The sequence below is a fragment of the Austrofundulus limnaeus genome, unplaced genomic scaffold (assembly GCF_001266775.1).
Source record: "Austrofundulus limnaeus strain Quisiro unplaced genomic scaffold, Austrofundulus_limnaeus-1.0 Scaffold1333, whole genome shotgun sequence".
In the NCBI taxonomy this organism is placed as follows: domain Eukaryota; kingdom Metazoa; phylum Chordata; class Actinopteri; order Cyprinodontiformes; family Rivulidae; genus Austrofundulus; species Austrofundulus limnaeus.
Window position 1 is genome coordinate 9,252 of NW_013953735.1, and position 19,382 is coordinate 28,633.

Here is a 19,382-nt window from a genome sequence, read left to right on the forward strand (position 1 = left end):
TATATACACACACACACACACACACACACACACACACACACCCCTAAAATTTCCCAGCACAGAAATAAATGATAGCTACTGCGTTATATTTTTCTAAATACAATTTGCAGTTCATTTGTGTCATTTTATTTTTATAAATGTAACATTAAAAAAATCTAAGTATTATTCTATAAAGATTATATCAGACACCTTGTAACAAAAACATCTCAGAATGCAGAGTAATGCAAAAACATTTTTAAACCTATTTTCCCAACTTTCTTACTTCCTAAATAATGCTTAACTTTTCAATAAAATACAGTTTAAAGATTTTATGCATTTAAAAAAAATATGCATTGTTTGTTTGGCCTTTACAGATGGAATATTTTTTTATTTTTTTTGTTCTACAACCATCTCAATTTGTTGACTGTGCACAGGTGCTGTCCCTGCCGCTACGGATCTACTACTATCTGAACGACGTCTGGCCTTTTAGTAATTTTCTCTGCCTCGTCTGCTTCTATCTAAAATATGTCAACATGTATGCCTCCATCTACTTCCTGGTGTGCATCAGTATGCGCCGCTGCCAGCTCATCATTTGTCCGCTGTCGTACAACTCGTCAAGGCAAAAAGGAGACCCTTTGATTTGTGTGTTTGGCTGGCTGCTGGTCTGTTCCTCTTGTCTGATATTCCCTTTGCTGAGGAACCCCAGTTCGGACAGCAATGTAAATGTTTCCCAGCAGTGTTTCTTAGAGCTGCCTATGAGACCTGTCAGCCCTACAGCAGTCTGGGCCCTCCTAATAGTTGCAGAACTGTTTGGCTTCATCATTCCCCTCATCTTTGTGTTTGTCTGTGCCTGTTTGACTGCTGGTAGCCTCCGAAAGGTAACGACAGAGGCTTTTCCTGACAGGGGGGAGAAAAAGAGGGCGTTAAAGATGGTGCTAAGCTGTGCTGTTGTCTTCTTATTGTGTTTTGCACCTTACCATATCACTTTGCCCCTGGACTTTCTGGCAAAAGTCAAAGCACTGAATGACTGCGCCCTTAGAGACACGATCCAGCGATGCCACACTGTGAACCTCTGCCTTGCCAGCCTGAACTGCAGCCTCGATCCACTCATTTACTACTTCACAAGCGATGAATTTTGGAAGCGACTGAATAAACCAGAGATACCAGACAGCATGAACTTTAACAGGCGCCTGTCTTGCATAACTGGCGGAGAGGACACAGATGAGGACGACTGATCTTATCGCTGTTGTTAATGGACCACCATCTTATTCGTGACCAACCAAGAAAATATGATGTATGCATAAATAAGTGAAAATGTGATTTTTATTTATTTACTTGTAATTAAAACAGATATTTTTTTACATTTAATGAGCGATGAGTTTCTTTCGTGAAGAACTGTAGGTATCAGCTTCCAACAGACATCAGGATATAGAACAAAATGTTTAAAACAGACAAATTTCTTAAATTCAATGACATGATCAGGAGAGCCAAAAAGACGGGGCAGTGGCCACACCTTAAAAAAGCCCCTTGCCCTCCTGAACATTTTTTTTTGTTTTTTTTTTTTAATTTCTAAAAGCTATTTAGAACTAATCGAACCTCATAATCTTACAAACAAACATTGATTTTGAGCAATTAGGAGGTAAAATTTTAAATATACATTTTGTTTTAAACTAAAAATAAAACTTGAAATGTAGTCCAACTAAATAAGGTCTAAATCCAACATGCAGTGTTATATGCATTTTATAAAACACTCCTGTTTTGCTGTTTATCAAACAGCATTTATACAGCAAGACAACATAAATCTTCAGAAATTGTTTTGAATTTTGTTTTCCAGGGGTCCCCAACCTTTGTCAAGAATCAACTAAATGTTAAAATCAGATCACTGGTTATCTCAGGTTAATTATACCCAAACTGGCAAAGTTCTAATACGTAAAGAAAAGCTATTTTATTCAACAACAAAGTCAAATTTATTTCAGTAGTTTCACACACTTTCTTTTTATCCAATCTTCTGTTAAAAAGCAATGAGAAAACCTTTAAAAGCATGTCTTTCTATGCACACATCACAATAACTGAACCCACTAAAAAATAATTCAGATGGGTTTTAGACAGAGCCATTTTTAAAACACATTTATCCCTAGTTTCAGGAGAAAACAGACTTATAGGTCAACCGTTTCACATAAATTATTTAATCAGGTAAAATATTCTTGTGCAAATGTTAAAAACCCATTTTTCTAACCTCACAAACACCTATAATAATACACAAAATAGTCATATCTATCTTAGTGAAGGTTAAACCCATAAAGTATAACTACAAATTCATTTCAAACCAGACAATCAAAATGTTTTCAATTATTGTGCAATACTCTTGTGATTTGTTCCGTCCTTTTACTCATCCTTTCTATTAGGTTACAGCTATGAATGTCCCTATGCAAACACAAAACAGCTTCAAAACACTGAGGGATGCAGAACGGGTTACTACACTAAATCAAAACCAGACAGAGGACACCTCTGGAAGCAGCAGGACACTCTGAAATATCTACGAAAGCGACAACAGACAGCTCTCACTCTGTACTGTACATCTTTTATCATCTCTACAATTCAATGCCAATTGTGGAACTGCACACCAGGAAATTTCATGCTTGCATGAACTTGAATGATTCATTCTGTGGAAAGGTTATGATTAATGTGTAACTTGAGTTAGCAATGTCCTACTTGGGGAGTTTGAAATGCCTCAACTAGTCTTTAGTCAAGAGTTAACAAGCTAGTTGTTAGCTGATGGACTAACCGCTAGCCCCAGATGGTCTGAGTACTGCTGCCACATTCAAACAACTTCAAACTAAAAAATTTCTAAGCCATTTACAAAAAAACCTGTTTTATAAATTATTACATTGTCTATTTAAACTAAATAATCATTTACAGGGAATTCTGAGGTCATTTGCAAGCACAAATAAAAGCAATAGCAGCTAGTTTCAGCAGCAAAGGACTATAACATATTTCTGTCAAAACTGTGAAAAAAATTATTAAATACTCTGTGCAAGATTTTTTTAATTTATTTAATAACCTTTATTTTACCAAGCAAATCCCACTGAGATCACAGATTTCTTTTGCAAGGGAGAACTGGGCCTGAAGGCAACATAACATGCATAATTTTAGTTTGTGGGAGGAAACCGGAGTAGAAAACCCACACAAACACGAGAAGAACATGCAGAAATAATGGAGCTGTTTAAATATGGCAGCAATAACCGTCAGCTCATCAGTTCAGTAAGGGTGAAACCACAACTGAGGTTGTTCAAAAAGCTATTTAAAATTTGCTCATCATCTTTCCACAAAATGAAACTTCAAAACAAAAAAAACTGAACTATTCCTTTATTAGAACTAAACCACAAAAGATACAATATCTCATCAATGCTGCTCTAATATTGTGTTGATGTTAGGATGACACAAGACAAGACTGGCTTAGGTGCCTTCTAGAATATTTAATTAATTCACCAATAACTCTGGATGGGATGGATGGCTGGCTGTAATACGATAATAAGTCTGCAGGAAGCTACAACAACAAAACTGCACTCAACATAACAGATTAGTGTTTACTAACGATTAGTGTGAACTATTAGTGTGCTTCAAGCTAACATCACGTGACTAGCTAGTTAATACTTGTGCAAAAAAGCTATGACCTATACAGGTTCAGAGTAAAACAGCAGCAGAGGGATTTAATCTTTAACACTGGAACTTAAAAACCACTAAACACAAGCTAAAAAGAAAATGGAAATTTTTATACAAAACTAACTTTGTGCTTAAAATCTTTTCTCATCTTATCCCACCAACTCGCTCCATCTGTCTCCATCCATCAGTCTTCAGCTTGTTCTCTTTCCAGTACTTTCTCCAACCTACACTGATGCTTTCCCATCAAGCCTTGCAGATGCGGGTCTCCGTCACAAACTTGTTCTCAAAGTGACGGATGGTGAAGCAGTTGTCGACAGAGCGCTTTTGGATGTTTCCGCCTGAGAAGTAAAGAATCACACAAATAACCACCATAAACTAAAAAATGTCTGAAATTGTTTTAATTTTAGTTGAACTGAAAAAAATTTCATTTTCATTTTATTGTGCGTGAGGTGTTTTTAGGGAGCGTTTGTCTTCTTATTTATCACCAAAACTGGAAATAATGAAGATAACAAAACTAAAGCTAGCAAGCTAACTGGATGTATTTCTTCTAACTTAAAATTAGCAATGTTAACTTTTTTGTTTGTCTGCTTCTTGTGAGTTTGACAGTTTTGTAATTTATCACTAAAACTTAGATAGCTGCTCCTACCTTTGAAAAAAAAATAAATAAAAGTATCCAATTTGAATGACCTATTAAAAATTCTAGCTCTTTAAGAAACTTTAGTTTTACAAAATGTCACAACGAAGCTTTTTTATTTGACATTTCTTTTTCTTATTTTTTTAAGACAAATTAAATGTTAAAATTAAAAACAAATATCTAGCTTGAAGTTCTGGAAAGACCCCTAAATACTGTATATTGGTTTAATGTCTGACTCAGAGTTCAGTGTGTCACAATAACCCTTGTGGTAAACACACAGGCCTGAGATGAGTCTCAGATTATTTTTTTGTTTGAGCTAGGGCTGCAACAACAAATCGATAAAATCGATAAAAATCGATTACTAAAAGCGTTGGCAACGAATTCCATTATCGATTCGTTGTGTTGCGCTATTTATGCGTCCCTCACCATGTCGCGGAGCTGATTACGTCACCCACAGAGCATTGTCAATGCTGGCTGACCTAAATAAAGTTTAGGAAGAATAAAAAAATTACCTGTAAAGATTCGCCCTGTCTGACTCAGAACCACTGGGTCAAGTCCGACAGAACCAACAAGAATGAAGCAAAAAGTAAAGAATTAGAGAAAAATTATAAATGTTAAATTTAAATAAATTCTAATAAATTAATAATAGTTTTACATCTAAAAATCATGTTTTATTCTACTTTCCTAATTCAGCAACCTATTAAATTTCTGTTATGTTTCATGTATGAGAAATACACTTTTTTTTTTCAGTCGGTATTTAATACAACTGGCAAAATAAATTGTTAAAATAGTGATGATGTGCTTCTGTTTTTTAATTCAGGAGATTATTTTAAAAAATCCTTCATGTTATGAATAGACCCTCTTGATTCAAGAGAAAACTCCAGTTTTTAAAGAAAATGGCTGCTTATCAATTCATTGCTGGTCAGTCTATAAGATAAATCAACTTCAGATCAATTAATTAGTCAATAACTTGCATCCCTAATTTATACAGGAATGAAATAAATTTTTATCTACTCATATTCATGTAATCAAGCGTTTTAATGATTTGGCCGATTAATCGAAAAAATAATCGACAGATTAATCGATTATTAAAATAATCGTTAGTTGCAGCCCTAGTTTGAGCTTAGAAGTCATCAGGATTGATTTTACATTCGTCTGCTAAATGTGTAAATAACTTAAAATATGTCTAGTGCATCTATACCTGGAAGGTTTGCACGACGTTCCATCCTGTAGGTTTCTTTTCCGTCACACAGCCGGCGGATGTAGAAACCAAGAGGTTTGACGTCACTAATACGCTCAGTGACGACAAGGTCCTCATGCACCAGATAGCTACGGTACGAATCAGACTGTGATATAAACAAGAAAAGAAAAACAAAAAAGAACTAAATGTGTTGCAACCAGAGGAAGCAAGAATAATTGTGAAAACATTTGTTTTATGTGCAACATTTTGGTGCTCTGTTAGGACACTCTTTGCAGCACCAAGCTTTAGCAACACCAAGCACAGCACAAAACGTTTCAGCAGGTTACTAAAGAGGTTCATTTTCTCAAACTAACTGAACCTTTTATATGGTATGCAATTAAGGAACAAAGAACACATTTTTATGACTAAATGTCAAGACTGCAATGTCCACATTACTTTTTGCTAAAGTGTTTATAGCTGCTCTGCATTAAACCTGTAAATTTGAGTCTTCAAGGACATTAAAGTAAAAAATCTGTAAGTCATTTACACAGTGATTATATTGTGTACCAATAGAATAGATACTAGTACTATTTCAGACACTTGCACGCTCCATTTCCTCATTTCACTGATGCACCATTACAGCCAGCAGCTTGTTGCAACCCTGCACAGGGTCAATTTTTTTTTGTGGTTAAAAGTACATACCATAATGGTATTGTGCTTATCTTTAACAAATATTTATGATAAATGCATTGCAACAATTAGCTGACCCATAAATTCTGACTTTATTATCAGAATTTTGATGGGGGAAAAAGTCTGCATTTTTAGAAAAAAAAAGTCTGAACTCGGCAAGAGCATCATTCAAGAGCAGGTTCTTTGTGATAGTTTGTGGCACTGGTGAGTCCCAGGAGAATCCATTTGATTTATGGATGAGCAGAAGGTGAGTAGATATGCCATTTTTAGATTTTCTAATTGTTTCTCAATCTGAGTGGTAGAATTAGTTTCTTACAGTGTGGTTCAATTGTGCATTTACAGTTGAAAACAGAAGTTTACATACACTATATAAAGACACATTAATTTTTTTCACACTGTCTTGATGTTAAATCAGAAAAAAACATTTCCCATTTTAGGACAATTCGGATTACCTATTTTTTTTCTATTTCCTAAATGCCAAAATAATAAGAATGTTTTTAGGGCAACTTTCATTATTTTCTTCAAAGTCAAAAGTTTAAATACACATCATTAGTATTTGGTAACTAATTAACTCAGATGTTATCAATAAACCTAAGCTTCCAAAGACATATCAATTATCTAAAATTGTTTAAAAGCATAGTAACCTGGTGTATTTAAACTTTTGACTTTGAAGAAAGTAATAAAAATTGCTTAACAAAGTTTAGTTTAAATCAAAGACAAGGAGGACAAAAGTGTTTTAAACTCTAAGCTAAACTGAGGAAACACATGTATGCACAATCTGCACATAGATCCTGCTCCTTCCTGTCTGTTGACCAATAGTAGAGAAGAAGAAGGGCAGTACGCCTTTTTTGATAATGAGGCAGAAATGCACAGAGCGCCCCGCGGAGCTATAAGCAAAAAACCGCCAAATCACGCACCACTTAGTGCATTTTTCGCTCATTTTCGGGAGGAAATTTCAACCTTCATTTGTTTCTCCTGCAAGCTCTGAACATCGGATCCGGGAAAGTGAGATGACTTTGGAAAGCTTTGGCAGGCGATATAGTACTCATTTTACTGCGGAGCCTCTAGCGCCGGTTCTGAGTCGGATCCGGGCAGGACATGGCTCGTTTTAAAGCTCTGGATCTCCGCTACAACCTGGAGTGGTTGCAAGTTCCTGGGACGTTCTCCCACGGAGATATAAGCGATTAAATGTCGTTGGGCGAGCTCTGGTGGGTGAAACGGCTGAATTCCAGCATGGGGCTGCTTGTGCTGATGCAGGGGAATAAAAGGAAGAGACCCAGTGAGGTGAAACCGTGGTGCTACATCCAGCACACGCTCTCTCACCTGGATTTAGCCAGAACCCCCTGGCGGGCGATATTTCTGCAAAAATGCATAAAATTCAGAAACCCACCTGATGGATCACATCCAGGCAACAAAAGGAACAGATCTGATCAGGTGAAACCGGTCCTGGAAGCTCAGCACCAGTTTTATAACAGCCTGCCTGCTGGAGCCACTGGCGGGCGATATGTGTGCAATAATGCATAGAATTCAAAAACCCATCTGGGAGTAATACAGTTGGTTACTAGTGCGGAAAAAAATGGATGAAAAATGAGCAAACAAGGAAACAAAGTTATTATTTTCACCCAGAGAGGGAGGAGGACTATTTTTTTTCTAATTCGAAGTCTATCTGCCTCATATGTAATTCGAGCACTGCCTTGTCCAAAAACGGTAACTTGAAGCGTTATTTCAAGACGATGAACAAATGGTACAAGATGTATTTCCCCTCCTAAAAGTTCTTTACGGACTCAGAAAGTGCTGGAGCTGAAAAACAAGCTTGCAGGACAGCAATCAATTTTCACTCGGCCCTGCACAAGGCTGCCTGCTATGAAAGCCTCATGATCCTGGCTCAACACAAAAAGTCTTTCAGCAATGGAGAAGTTATGAAAGAAGCGTTTACTGAGGCTGCAGAAGCACTTTTTCATGAATTTGAAAATAAAAGTGAGTGATCGTGGCTGCTATAAACACGTGCCGTTGTCCAGACAAACTGTGACACAGCGATGTGAGGGAACGGCTGTGGATGTGAGGACCAGCTAAAAAAAGGACGTCAAACAGTGTTTCTTCAATTTGATGAGTCGACCAACATGGTAGATGTGGCCCAGCTGTGTTTTTATCAGAATGGCCTTTGCAGACATGAGTGCAAAAGAGGAGCTGCTCACCAGGGACACACCAGAGAACAAATTTTTAATGCGTTTATGGAGATTGTTAATAATAGCAACTTGCCCCTCTATAAACTCATTTCCATAACAACTGATGGCACTCCAGCAATGACCGGACACTGCAAGCAGAGTAACTCTTTCCCAGACCTGCTGCTGAACATGAAAATCCCACTAAGGTACAGACATACATTTATTTTTATATAGCCTGCATAAAAAGTTGTGTCCTTGTTACGTCTGTATGTTGTTTTCTTTTTATTACATTTTAGACCAGACTAGTGCGTTATACACTGCCTGGCACCTCTGTGTTATTTCTTTTGCAGTTTGGGTGTGCCCTTGTTTTCTGTAACTAACATGGCTGTGTGTGTGTGTATGTGTGTTGTTTATAGGTGGTGAACCAGGTGGAACTCTTTGAATGGTCTGGAGCCGGAAGTCTGGACCAGTGAGGGACTGAGCTCTTCAGCACCTACAGATGACACCATCCTGCATGCTGCAGACTGAGGTTTGAAATAGTTGTTGGGAGATTTGTGAATCTCCACCATCATGTCACTTTTCGAAATAGTATAAACGAGAGAGTTTTACATTGTGTGCTTTGACTTTGAAAAAAGGGCAGTACTCTTGTGGTAGCCATGTTGACCCTGATAGTATTTTTGTTTTGTTTTTCCTCCCCTGTATGGAGAGAAGAGAGGATAGTTTTTTGAATAAATGGAGACGAGTTCCCGTGCAAAATATTCGACTCTGTGGTTCTTGCACTGGGCAGGTTTCCTGCCCTCATAGCTCGCACGTTACACTGAGTACTAATTGAAGCGACAAAACAAAAACAAAAATATCACAAAACTATCAGGGTGAACATGGCTACCACAAGAGTACCGCCCTTTTTTTCAAAGTCAAAGCACATAATATAAACTCTCTCGCAGGCGGCTATAAAACCCAGTGCTGAGCTTCCAGGACCGGTTTCACCTGATCAGAACTGTTCCTTTTATAGCCTGGAACAGATCCATCAGGTGGGTTTCTGAATTTTATACATTATTGCAGAAATATCACCCGCCAGTGGTTCAGTGGGCAGGCCGTTATAAAACCCTGTGCTGAGCTTCCAGGACCGGTTTCACCTGATCAGATCTGTTCCTTTTATTGCCAAGAAGTGATCCATCAGTTGGGTTTCTGAATTTTATGCATTATTGCAGAAATATTGCCCGGGGGCTTATTAGCAGGCAGGCGGCTATAAAACCCGGTGCTGAGCTTCAAGGACCGGTTTCACCTGACCAATTCTGTTCCTTTTGTTGCCTGGAAGTGATCCATCAGGTGGGTTTCTGAATTTTATGCATTTTTGCAGAAATATCGCTCGCCAGGGGGTTCTGGCTAAATCCAGGCGGGAGAGCGGGTGCTGCATGCATGACCACGGTTCCACCTCACTGGATCTCTTCCTTCTTCTCTTCCTCCGCACCCAGATCTGACGCTCAGAGCCGGCACTAGAGGCTCCAGAGTAAATTGAGTACTATATTGCCCGCCAAAGCACCTTTTTCGGCCGGTCGTTGGTTAATAACTCCGCGGAGGAACGTCCCAGGAACTTGCAACCACTTCCAGTTTGTAGAGGAGGACCGTAACTTTCCAAAGTCATCTCACTTTCCCGGATCCGATGCTCAGAGCCCGCGGAAGAAGCAAACAAAGGTTGAAATTTCATCCCAAAAATACACGTAAAACGCACTAAGTCGTGCGTAATTTGCTTATAGCTCCACGGGGGGATGTCATAGAGACTCCATTCAAGTATCAGCTTATAGGACAGAACCAGAGCTTTAAAACCCGACCAGCCACTCCGGGATCCTAAGCTCCTAGCCCGGGGAGGGGGGCTAAAACCACCCCCGGCGGAGGTCAGACGGTGTATAATTTTGGAGGTTTTTCGCTTATATCTCCGCGGGGGGACGTGGCAGGGATTTCATTCAAATTCATCTTGTAGTGCAGAACCAGAGCTTTCAAACAAGACCAGCCACTCTGGGATCTGATGCTCAGAGCCAGCGCTAGAGGCTCCACAGCAAGGCTGCGCTTCACGGGCACCTGGGAACCAGCTGGCGGGCGACCGGTTGCCCGCGAGTGACTGGTTGGGCACCCCTGTTTTAGAGTGTTTGTTTCATTTTGACACAGTTCATTATCACAGTGGACCAAAATATCACAAAAAAACAAAAGACAAAATCCAAGTAGAAAAAAATACTGATTTATTCACTATAAAATTCACAAATCTATATAACAAACATTTTCTTTTATCAATAACGAGACTCTGTAGTGTAAACTTTAAAAATATATGTAAAAATGTATCAAAAAACCAATATTTTTGATTTCACATAAAATATTGGGAAAATTCCCAGGCGTTTTTTACATTTGCAAAATGGTTCACATTGACTCCACCACTAATTCTGTCCAACATCAAAATTTAATATTTTTGTTTGCAATTATTTTTAGTCATTCTCAATGACTCCACTACAAATTCTATCCAAGATCACATTTTTTTGTTTGTAACTATTTACAAAATCTTTCACGACTCCACTACAAATTCTTTCCAACATCAAAATGTAATATTTTTAGGTTTGCAACTATTTATAAAATCATTCACAATGACTCCACTACAAATTATGTCCAACATCAAAATGTAATTTTTTTTGTTTGCAACTATTTTTATAGTCATTCACAACGACTCCACTACAAATTATGTCCAACATCACAATGGGCCTCATGCAAGAACATGTTCGTATTCTTATCCTAAATTTCTCTTACTTTTGTTCGTACAAAGGGTTCGTACGAACATGTCACGTCAGATTCAACAAACTCTTCTATCTTCAGGAAAAGTGTGTAAATGAGCTGCGTAAATTCCACCTGTTCTATCCAGCTGCTCGTGCACACGAGAGGAGATTAGCATAATTACCACCCCAAAAACACCATATAAGGCTGTTTCCTGCCTCAGATGCAAGGAAGTGTCCATTCATGAAAATGACAGCGAAAACTAAAAAGAAGAACTTTACGAGTTCAGAGATTGAAGTCCGTCTGTCAGAGATCCAGAAAAGAAAATCTGTCATTTGTAGCAGGTCAGCTGTGGAATAAAAAGAGCTGCTAAATGTATAAACAACTGTGTTAAATCGTTTTCATTTATTCAGAAGCCACACCGTCAAGCACCGTACCCCCCCCCCCTCCCCCCCACCGGCGCGGTCTCAAGTGGTCGCAGTTGCGGTTCTGAAATAAGCATTTTAAAATGTTTTCAAAATATGTCTGGCACTTTGGAGAAAATCCAGGACTTGCTGGAGGGATCATGTATCCCCATCTGGTCTGGGAACGTTTCGGAGTCCCCCAGGACGAGCTGGAAGGTGTCGCTGGGGAGAGCGGGGTCTCTGCAGCTGCCCACGCGACCCGATCCCGGATAAGCGGCGGAAAACGGACGAACGAACAATTTATATTGTTAGTCTAAATTATTACATTTAAAATTATAACTCTTATTCAAGCAGAATAGCATATTGTCAAGATAATCATGAAGTGTAATTTATTTTCAACTCAAAATATTTAAAACTAACGAAATATAAAGTTATTATGGAGGAAAACCCGTCTGGATAACAGCAGACTGACTGCTCGTAAAATATACGACAGGTCTGGACCACTCGTGAATTTTGTTCGTATCTGAAAAAATTCTTAGAAAACGAAAACATTGGTGAATGCCACAAATTCTCCTAAATCACTCGTACGCACAACTTAAGAACAAATCTGTGCGTACGAACGGTTCTTGCATGAGGCCCATTGGGTCTAAAACAGTTTGTCGTGTCCAGGTGTTCTCTTCTTTTGATAATTTTCAACATCCTCCTCAGGATTATTCAGGTGAATGTTCCACATGGTGACTCTGAACCTGTCTCTTATCTTCCCTGGAGTTAGAACAGACAAAAAAAAGATTTTGTCTCCTGTCCTGGACATTTGATGTAGACCTCATCTGGACCAGAGCGAGTCCTCCGCAACGCTGTCACCACGTCCTCCTCCTCCGCTTCCTCATTCTCTTCACAGAAAAAAAAACTGACGGGTCATCCACCTGCAGACGTAAATTAGCTTGTATAATCTTACTGTACATGTTCAATGCCAAATAAACAAAGAAAGAAAAAAAGACAAACCTCAACTCCGACGTGTCCGATTCATCTCCGTGCACGCCGCCATCATCATCCTCCTCCAAGCTCATAAAAGTACGCAGAGCTTGTTCGGCCGTCATATAACGACGATCCATGTCGACAGACAGACTAAAACTACTACACACACTGCACACAAACTTATGCACTCTAACACACTTACACAGGCAAACAAAAAACAGTGCTAGCTAAATCCGGAATCCAAATTGTCCACTATGCTCAGTCCTCTTCCTCTCTCCAAAACTTTCTCCTCCCGGGCGGCTTCTGCTCGCTTTCCTCAAGTTTTTTTCTGAGAAACGTTTTTGATTGGCTGCTTTGGAAATGTGGTGCGTTTAATAAAATCTGAAAAATCTGTGTCATTTTGAAATCGGTCACTTTCTGGTCACAAAACGTTCACTGAATGCACAGCGATGCGTAAAAACGTGCACAAAATGATGACGAAAATTATGTACCATAAACCTTGTTTTATTTGGAAGTCAATAACAACAATATCAATTAAAAAAACACGTTTTATATTAAGTTTGAAGTCCGTGCTATCCAACCCAGTTGAAATGAATGCTCAGCATGCTGTCATATTTATAACAGAAGACCTTTCAATGCATCATGTGTACGCCCGCTCCAGAGCGGGTGTCGGCCTCAGAGGGTTAATATAACATTAAATTCATCACGGCCTTTAGAAAGAAATTTTGGGATGGTCACCTCTCAATAAATGTTTTTGAAATTCTAATCGTTCAATTTTTAAAAAAAAATACTTTTACTTTTAATACTTAAATACATTTTATAAAATAAATCTACTTTTACTAACAAGTACAGTAAATGTCAGATACTTCTGTCTTTGAAAGTGCTTGAGTAGCAGAACTGTAATCCAGCTGGTTTTTTTTTTTTAAATCCTGACTCTTAAACCATACTCACCATCAGCTGTGAGAAGAGGTCAATGAGGTCCTGAGGGGGCAGAACCACAGATGTGTTCAGAGGAATCACAAAGCAGGTCCTCAGAGTCAGGTCCAGATATGCCGTCAGCTTCTGCTCACAAACACACGAGATCATCAGCGAGGAATTTCAACACTGACCTAAGAGAAGGCAACGTTCCCTCAGCCTCACCCTGTGGAAGTCATGGAGGATGTACGCAGGGTCTCCAGGTCTGAAGCGAGGAGGGGGGACGCTGATGACGGCCATGCTGTCAGAGATCTCCACCTCCTCCTCCACCTGGGGCAGGTAGTATGGCTGGTTTTCAGCTCCACTGGACATGTCAGTGAACTGCATCGCACCGTGATAAAGCCTCTGGTGGGGAGAGGGAAATCATTCACTGCATGGCTCACTCAAAAACAAAAGCAGACAGAAACAAATATAAAGATACAAAATATAAACAGTTTCTTCCTCTGAAACTACAACAGACTCCGTGTATTTACTGTAAATCAACAGTACGTTTTCTCTGTTGGGTCTAACAATCAGTTGCTAGCTGGAAATTTAGCAAACACACCAGTTTAAGGAACGTCCCACATAGCAGACAGGTGTGGGTCAGATCTGGTGTCAGGCTGGCTTACTGCTGGCATGACAGGTGGTTTGTCAACTGAATGTGGGCCAGCTCTGGCAATGATGGCACTGTTTTTAAGACAGCATGTCACATCTGGCCCAGCTGTGGTTTGGTTTATGTGGTGCTGGTCCCTCATTCTTTGCTGTATCTGGGCCAAGTGTTAGTGCATTGTATGGGCCAGAATAATTTTGTTATCTAGAGTCATAATGCTGCATCTGTCGATGCTAGAGCTACCACAGGGTGTCAGTGTGAATGCTGCATTAGACAGTATGAATGCTCTTTGACTGATTAAAACGTGATGAAACAGGAGTACAGCTGTGATCCTGCTTAACTGGTAGATATAGTTATTCCAAAAGGTCATAAACGCATATTTCAGCCATTCTGAAATGGATAGGTTTTGAATAAATATCTTACTTGTTTTAAATCATTCAATCAATTTGGAATGATAGATTTTCAGTTCAAGACCTGTGAGCTTACAGCTGTGAACCAAGACTAAAATAAAAAGCTGACATCCTAAAACAGCTCCAAACTCAAACATTTCTCAGCCGTTCATAAAAACATTAACACTGCCTTACTTTTTGCTTTATGTTAGTTATTTTATTTTATTTTATTTATTTTTTTGGGATTGCACACACAAAGACTGCTGGGGAGAGGCACCAGCTCCTCACTACCCTGCACGATGAGTGTGTGAAGAAAAATGGATGAATGATGAACTGTGTACTGCTGTACTGTGTGTAACGTTTGCACTTGCAAATAACCTCAGAGCCTAGTGTAAACAAATGTCTAACTGACAATGATGTAAAGGTTTATAAAATCACATTTGCATAAACCGTTGAAGTTGTTTTGAGATGTTAGCAGGTCACTTTGGTCTTGGCTCCACTTGGACTAGCTGAAGCTCATCACTTCTGTCGGACTTAAACTGCATTTCAGTAAATTGAGGGGCTTCAAACGGCAATGGTTTTAGTTCTTCTCAACAGAACAGTGTCAAAAAAGGCCGAATTTTTATTTAATGAGTTCAGACTTTCGAGCTCAAATCATTGGAAAGCAGATTGTTTTCATTTGATGCTTTAATAAAACAGTTTGTCAACATTGTCTTTGCCAGTCTCTCAATTTTCATAGGAATTAGCTTATAATAAGAGATTAACATTTTTGGCCTGAAACATGAGCAAAGCTTAGTTATGGTATATCAGTTAATGTTTTAAGACATAGTAAATGTAAACAGAAGAAGCTGCAAATTGTTAGTGTTTTTCCCTGCGCCCCTCGAAGAACTTGTGTATTTTATACATTCATACAGCACTCTGCTACATCTCCACAAAGTTAATCTGGATTATTCATTTTATAGAGTCTAGATTACATCCATTACAAGCTGTAAATAACTGGGTAATAATTCCATAACAGAAACATTAATGGTGGTATACAGGTTTTCATTAGAGCTTTTAAATGAACCATTATGAAATTTTGGAGATTGGAGTTCTTTTTTTTTTTTAGGATGACAGAGATTGAAGACTAAAAAAAACTCTATTTCTCTGAGGACGTTTAAAGAGCTATCGACAACAGACAGGATATTGATTGATAACTTTTCCACACAACCCTACTTCAAATTGTCCAGAATATCTATTTAAACTTGAATTTGCCTGCTGCTCTATATTTTAGCCACTGCAAAAATGGATTGACAAAATCTCAGTCTACTGAATTCAAAACACCTCCAATCGGTGACGTCTGCACTTTTTCTTAAAGTCACAAGTGTGTGAGTCAGCACTTCACCATTCGAGATCAACCAAAAACAATCCCAGAGAGCTCCTCTTCCACAGCTCAACTCTGCTCAAACAGGCTGCAGAAAGAGGAAGTATTAAATATACGGATGATGATTATGGCTTTTAAATTTTAAATCACGTGCTGGGATTACAGACTCTAGGTCAGTTCTTGTTCTTTTCCCATGACATGACAACAAGAAGAGTAATAAAGGTCATTATATTGCTCTCAGTGCTGACTCAGCTGTAATAAGGGGAATCTGTATTGATAGAAAAAGTACACAGGATTCCATTTCTCACAATCCATTTCATTTACTGTTTTTAGCCTTGATTTTCCTAAAGGTGAAAGAAAAAACCTGATAGATCATTAGACCATGTTTTCACCTACCTACCTATAACTTAAAAATCAACTAATGCAACTTACTTTTTCTCAACTAGCTAAATGTGTAAAAGCTTATGATGATGTACTGTATGCACAGGGTGAATCAGAAGTCACAGGACACTCATTTATTTCGGAAACAAATGGGGAAAACTTCATATTTGAATACCCCAGCAAGTATTCAGTGAGGGGGCCCATCTTTTAGGCCATGTCCACAATAGGGCTGCCATCTCGCAAGTCGCCATATTGGATCAAGGTCAAGTTTTAAAGAAAGGATGCCCTCATCCATAAGTTGCTGGGGCATTCAGATGTCGTTTTCCCTTATGTTTCTGAAATAAATGGATGTCCCAGACTCAATCTTTAGGGTGAATAAAGGTTTGTTGCGAGTTATTTATCAAACCTTACCTGATTAATATTATTCTATCCTGTTAAAAAGCTTCTAAACACCTATCAAAGAACAACTGCTGAACCTCAAAAATGTTAAAGAAATTGTACCTATTTTTTGTGACAACTTTTCACATCCTTCTGTGGAAATTCAGGACGGTCATTAGCTATTTTGACTTAAATACACAGTAACTTTCCTGTGTTTCAACCTAAACACATGATCTTGGTATCATTTGAAAGTTCTTTTAAAGTTTGTCCAAATAAAATAATGTATTGTTCTTTCGGCTGTTCCGTCTTTGTAGGTTGCCGCAGCAAGTCTTCTTCCTCCATCTTACTCTGTCCTTTGGGTCCAACTACCCCCATGTCCTCTCAAACTGCATCCATATGTCTCCTCTTTGTCTTTTTTGCTGGCAGCTGCGTCTCTAATCAAGGGCATAACTTTAGGTCTACCATTGGGGGGGGGGGGGCTACACTCTAAAACATTGCATGTCATTTTCAGCAGTTATGCTTAAACATACATTTATGACATCATAAAGTTTTACATCAGGTCAAAGTTACCTAAAGACAAGCGAGTTGCATCTTTGTGCTCAATCAGTTAATTTTTATTGTTTTAGAGCAAATTATGTAATTTTATTGGGGTGGGGGGGGACGGGGTATATTCACTGGATCATATTATTGTGGGGGTCATAACCCACCTAACTCCCATGCAAAGTAACCACCACCCTCTGGATGTCCAAACCATCCCAGTCTGGCCTCTCCTGTACCTGTATGTTCCTGTATCATCTCATTTCTAAACTAACCCATCCATTGCACTCCCAGAGAGAACCTCAACATTTTCTATTCTTTAGATCAGTGTTTCCCAAAGTGGGGTCCTGAAACATCAAGGTGGGGTCCTGAAAAGATTTTTTGAATTAGTTACATTTTTGCCTTAGTTGTTACAAAGGAGTGATGTTAGTGTATTTAAAATGGATAGATGTAGTATAAAAATATTGTTACCATGACCATGTTTTGTTGACCTGATACAAATGTTTATCATCCAAAATTAGCTGGGGGCACAGGTCTCTGCTACTGTTATTTTGTGGGTCAAAAGCTGAAAAGTTTCAGAACCACTGCACTTTGGTTCCCAAAGTTGGGCTTGGGACCCAATTATGGGTCATGAAGCACCTTGGATAATCTCCAGAAATCAATTTAAAGGGTAATAAAATAATTGCTGATGTAATATTTTCCCTATAATTATTACAAAAACACAAAATAAGTAAAAATAAGTATTTATATTTGTGTACAAGCAGTTTAGATTGTAAAAAAATGCCTGTGTTTTTAGGGTTATTAATGACGTTCGTGTACTCAGACCAGTAATATTTGGGGTCACAAGTTTTTGCCATGAATATTTTGTGGGTCAGAAGATAAAATGTTTGGGAACCACTGCTTTAGATGAACTCACATTTGTTTTGGGTTCAAGTGTTTTACTCCAAATGCCCTGCGTGTTACCCTCAGCAGGATGGGGCCGGCACAGTGAAACTTGTGCTCCCCAGTTGCTGGTTTTTAAACAAAATAATCTGCTTTAACGTCTTATACACACTTATACATTTTGATTTCTACAAGTGTCCAGATCCCTGTTTTCTGTTGCTGATTTGAGTCACATTTAAAAATGGCTCATTTTACATACTATGTATAAGAAACAGGCGTTAATAATAATAATAATAATAATAATAATAATAATAATAATAATAATAATAATAATAATAATAACAATGTTATACGCAGCTGACCTTCGGGGTGAAATATCGGTAGAGACATGCTCCCCCCACGATGAGCCCACTCAGGATGAAGGCAATGCCGAGCAGGGTGAGCAGACAGCGACCTGTGGAGCTCTCAGAGCCCAGAGGAGCAGAGGCCACTTCAGGATCCTGGATGGGGAGACACACACAAACGCACGCACGCGCACACACACAAATATAATACTGACAGAGCAATGATAAAATTGCACAATGCATGCATGATCTATATAAAAATCTAATTCTTTGCAGCTTTCATTTTATTTTAAGCCCCTCTTTGTTCTCTGCAGAACAGCTGTTCAGAAGATGGGCGGTCCCGTCACGTGCAGTTTGACTGCAAGCGTTTCACACCGCCACACATTAAAAAAAAAAAAAAAAACACCAGTATGTAAGATGACAGCAAACTATATCGTGATTCTGCACATATTTTCCCCGGTGCACTGTGTGCAGGCCTTGATGCGGTTCGGACCCCCACATCTCTCTCTAGTAGCCCGGGTTAGCTCACCTTCACCGCAGCTGGCACCTCTTTGCCCAGCGCCTTCTGCGCCAGAGCCGAGTTAAAAGCTATCTTCACCATGGTGCCGGCCCGGAGACGTCAGAGAGGTTTTCTGAAGCCCACGGAAGCGGAGACTAGTCGAAGAAGGACGGCTGCAAATTTAGCGTCGATTCTCTCCGCAGCTCAGCCGTGTGACGCACTTTGCAACCTCGGGTTTTATCTGCCGCTTCCGGTGCCTGAGGGGATTACAGCAACAAACACTCGAAAAGGACAATTGTGCATTTAAAACTTTGCCTACTTAAAATATACATAACTAGATATTTGACCTAATTTAAACGATTAGTAAACCAAAACTAGTAAAACAAACCAGATATCGTTTCTAGTTGTTTCTCTTCAGTTTTTGATTTTAGCTGTTTTGGCGCCATCTGGTGGCTGCACATTGAAACAACAACGTAATCCCCAAAATGACATCCTATTCATAAACTGCCCATTATTGCACAGTGAGTGAGTGAGTGAGTGAGTGAGTGAGTGAGTGAGTGAGTGAGTGAGTGAGTGAGTGAGTGAGTGAGTGAGTGAG

The 19,382-nt window shown here is 39.0% G+C and overlaps 2 protein-coding genes and 1 long non-coding RNA gene across 4 annotated transcripts; 1 reads left to right on the forward strand and 2 right to left on the reverse strand.

The window, feature by feature from the left end:
- Positions 1–16: 16 nt before the first annotated feature.
- On the forward strand, positions 17–1,501 carry gpr174 (G protein-coupled receptor 174). Its single transcript, XM_014031838.1, has one exon. It carries the CDS (start codon positions 354–356, stop codon positions 1,212–1,214), a length of 861 nt encoding a protein of 286 aa, XP_013887292.1. The 5' UTR covers positions 17–353; the 3' UTR covers positions 1,215–1,501.
- A 1,826-nt stretch (positions 1,502–3,327) lies between these two features.
- LOC106534999 (integral membrane protein 2A) lies at positions 3,328–19,034 on the reverse strand. 2 transcript variants are annotated; one of them, XM_014031840.1, is made up of 6 exons: positions 18,815–19,034; positions 18,304–18,441; positions 13,588–13,767; positions 13,399–13,509; positions 5,478–5,622; positions 3,328–3,980 (listed from the first exon to the last, which is right to left on the reverse strand). In XM_014031840.1, exons 1-6 carry the CDS (start codon positions 18,884–18,886, stop codon positions 3,886–3,888), a joined length of 741 nt encoding a protein of 246 aa, XP_013887294.1. In that variant the 5' UTR covers positions 18,887–19,034; the 3' UTR covers positions 3,328–3,885. The 2 variants fall into 2 exon arrangements, with proteins under 2 accessions (XP_013887294.1, XP_013887293.1); XM_014031839.1 differs by lacking the exon at positions 18,815–19,034 and having other exon boundaries at positions 18,304–18,670.
- Positions 12,189–13,392, reverse strand: LOC106535000 (uncharacterized). Its single transcript, XR_001312403.1, has 2 exons — positions 12,475–13,392; positions 12,189–12,395 (listed from the first exon to the last, which is right to left on the reverse strand). It is a non-coding gene; the product is annotated as an uncharacterized LOC106535000 (long non-coding RNA).
- Positions 19,035–19,382: the final 348 nt, after the last annotated feature.

Coding starts and splice junctions, on each gene's coding strand:
- gpr174 (XM_014031838.1), top strand. CDS start 354: ATGGAATATTTTTTTATTTTTTTTGTTCTACAACCATCTCAATTTGTT.
- LOC106534999 (XM_014031839.1), bottom strand. CDS start 18,528: ATGCATTGTGCAATTTTATCATTGCTCTGTCAGTATTATATTTGTGTG. Junction 13,768..18,303: donor ACCGATATTTCACCCCGAAG/GTCAGCTGCGTA, acceptor TCTCCCCACCAG/AGGCTTTATCACGGTGCGAT. Junction 13,510..13,587: donor TCCTCCATGACTTCCACAGG/GTGAGGCTGAGG, acceptor GTTTGTGAGCAG/AAGCTGACGGCATATCTGGA.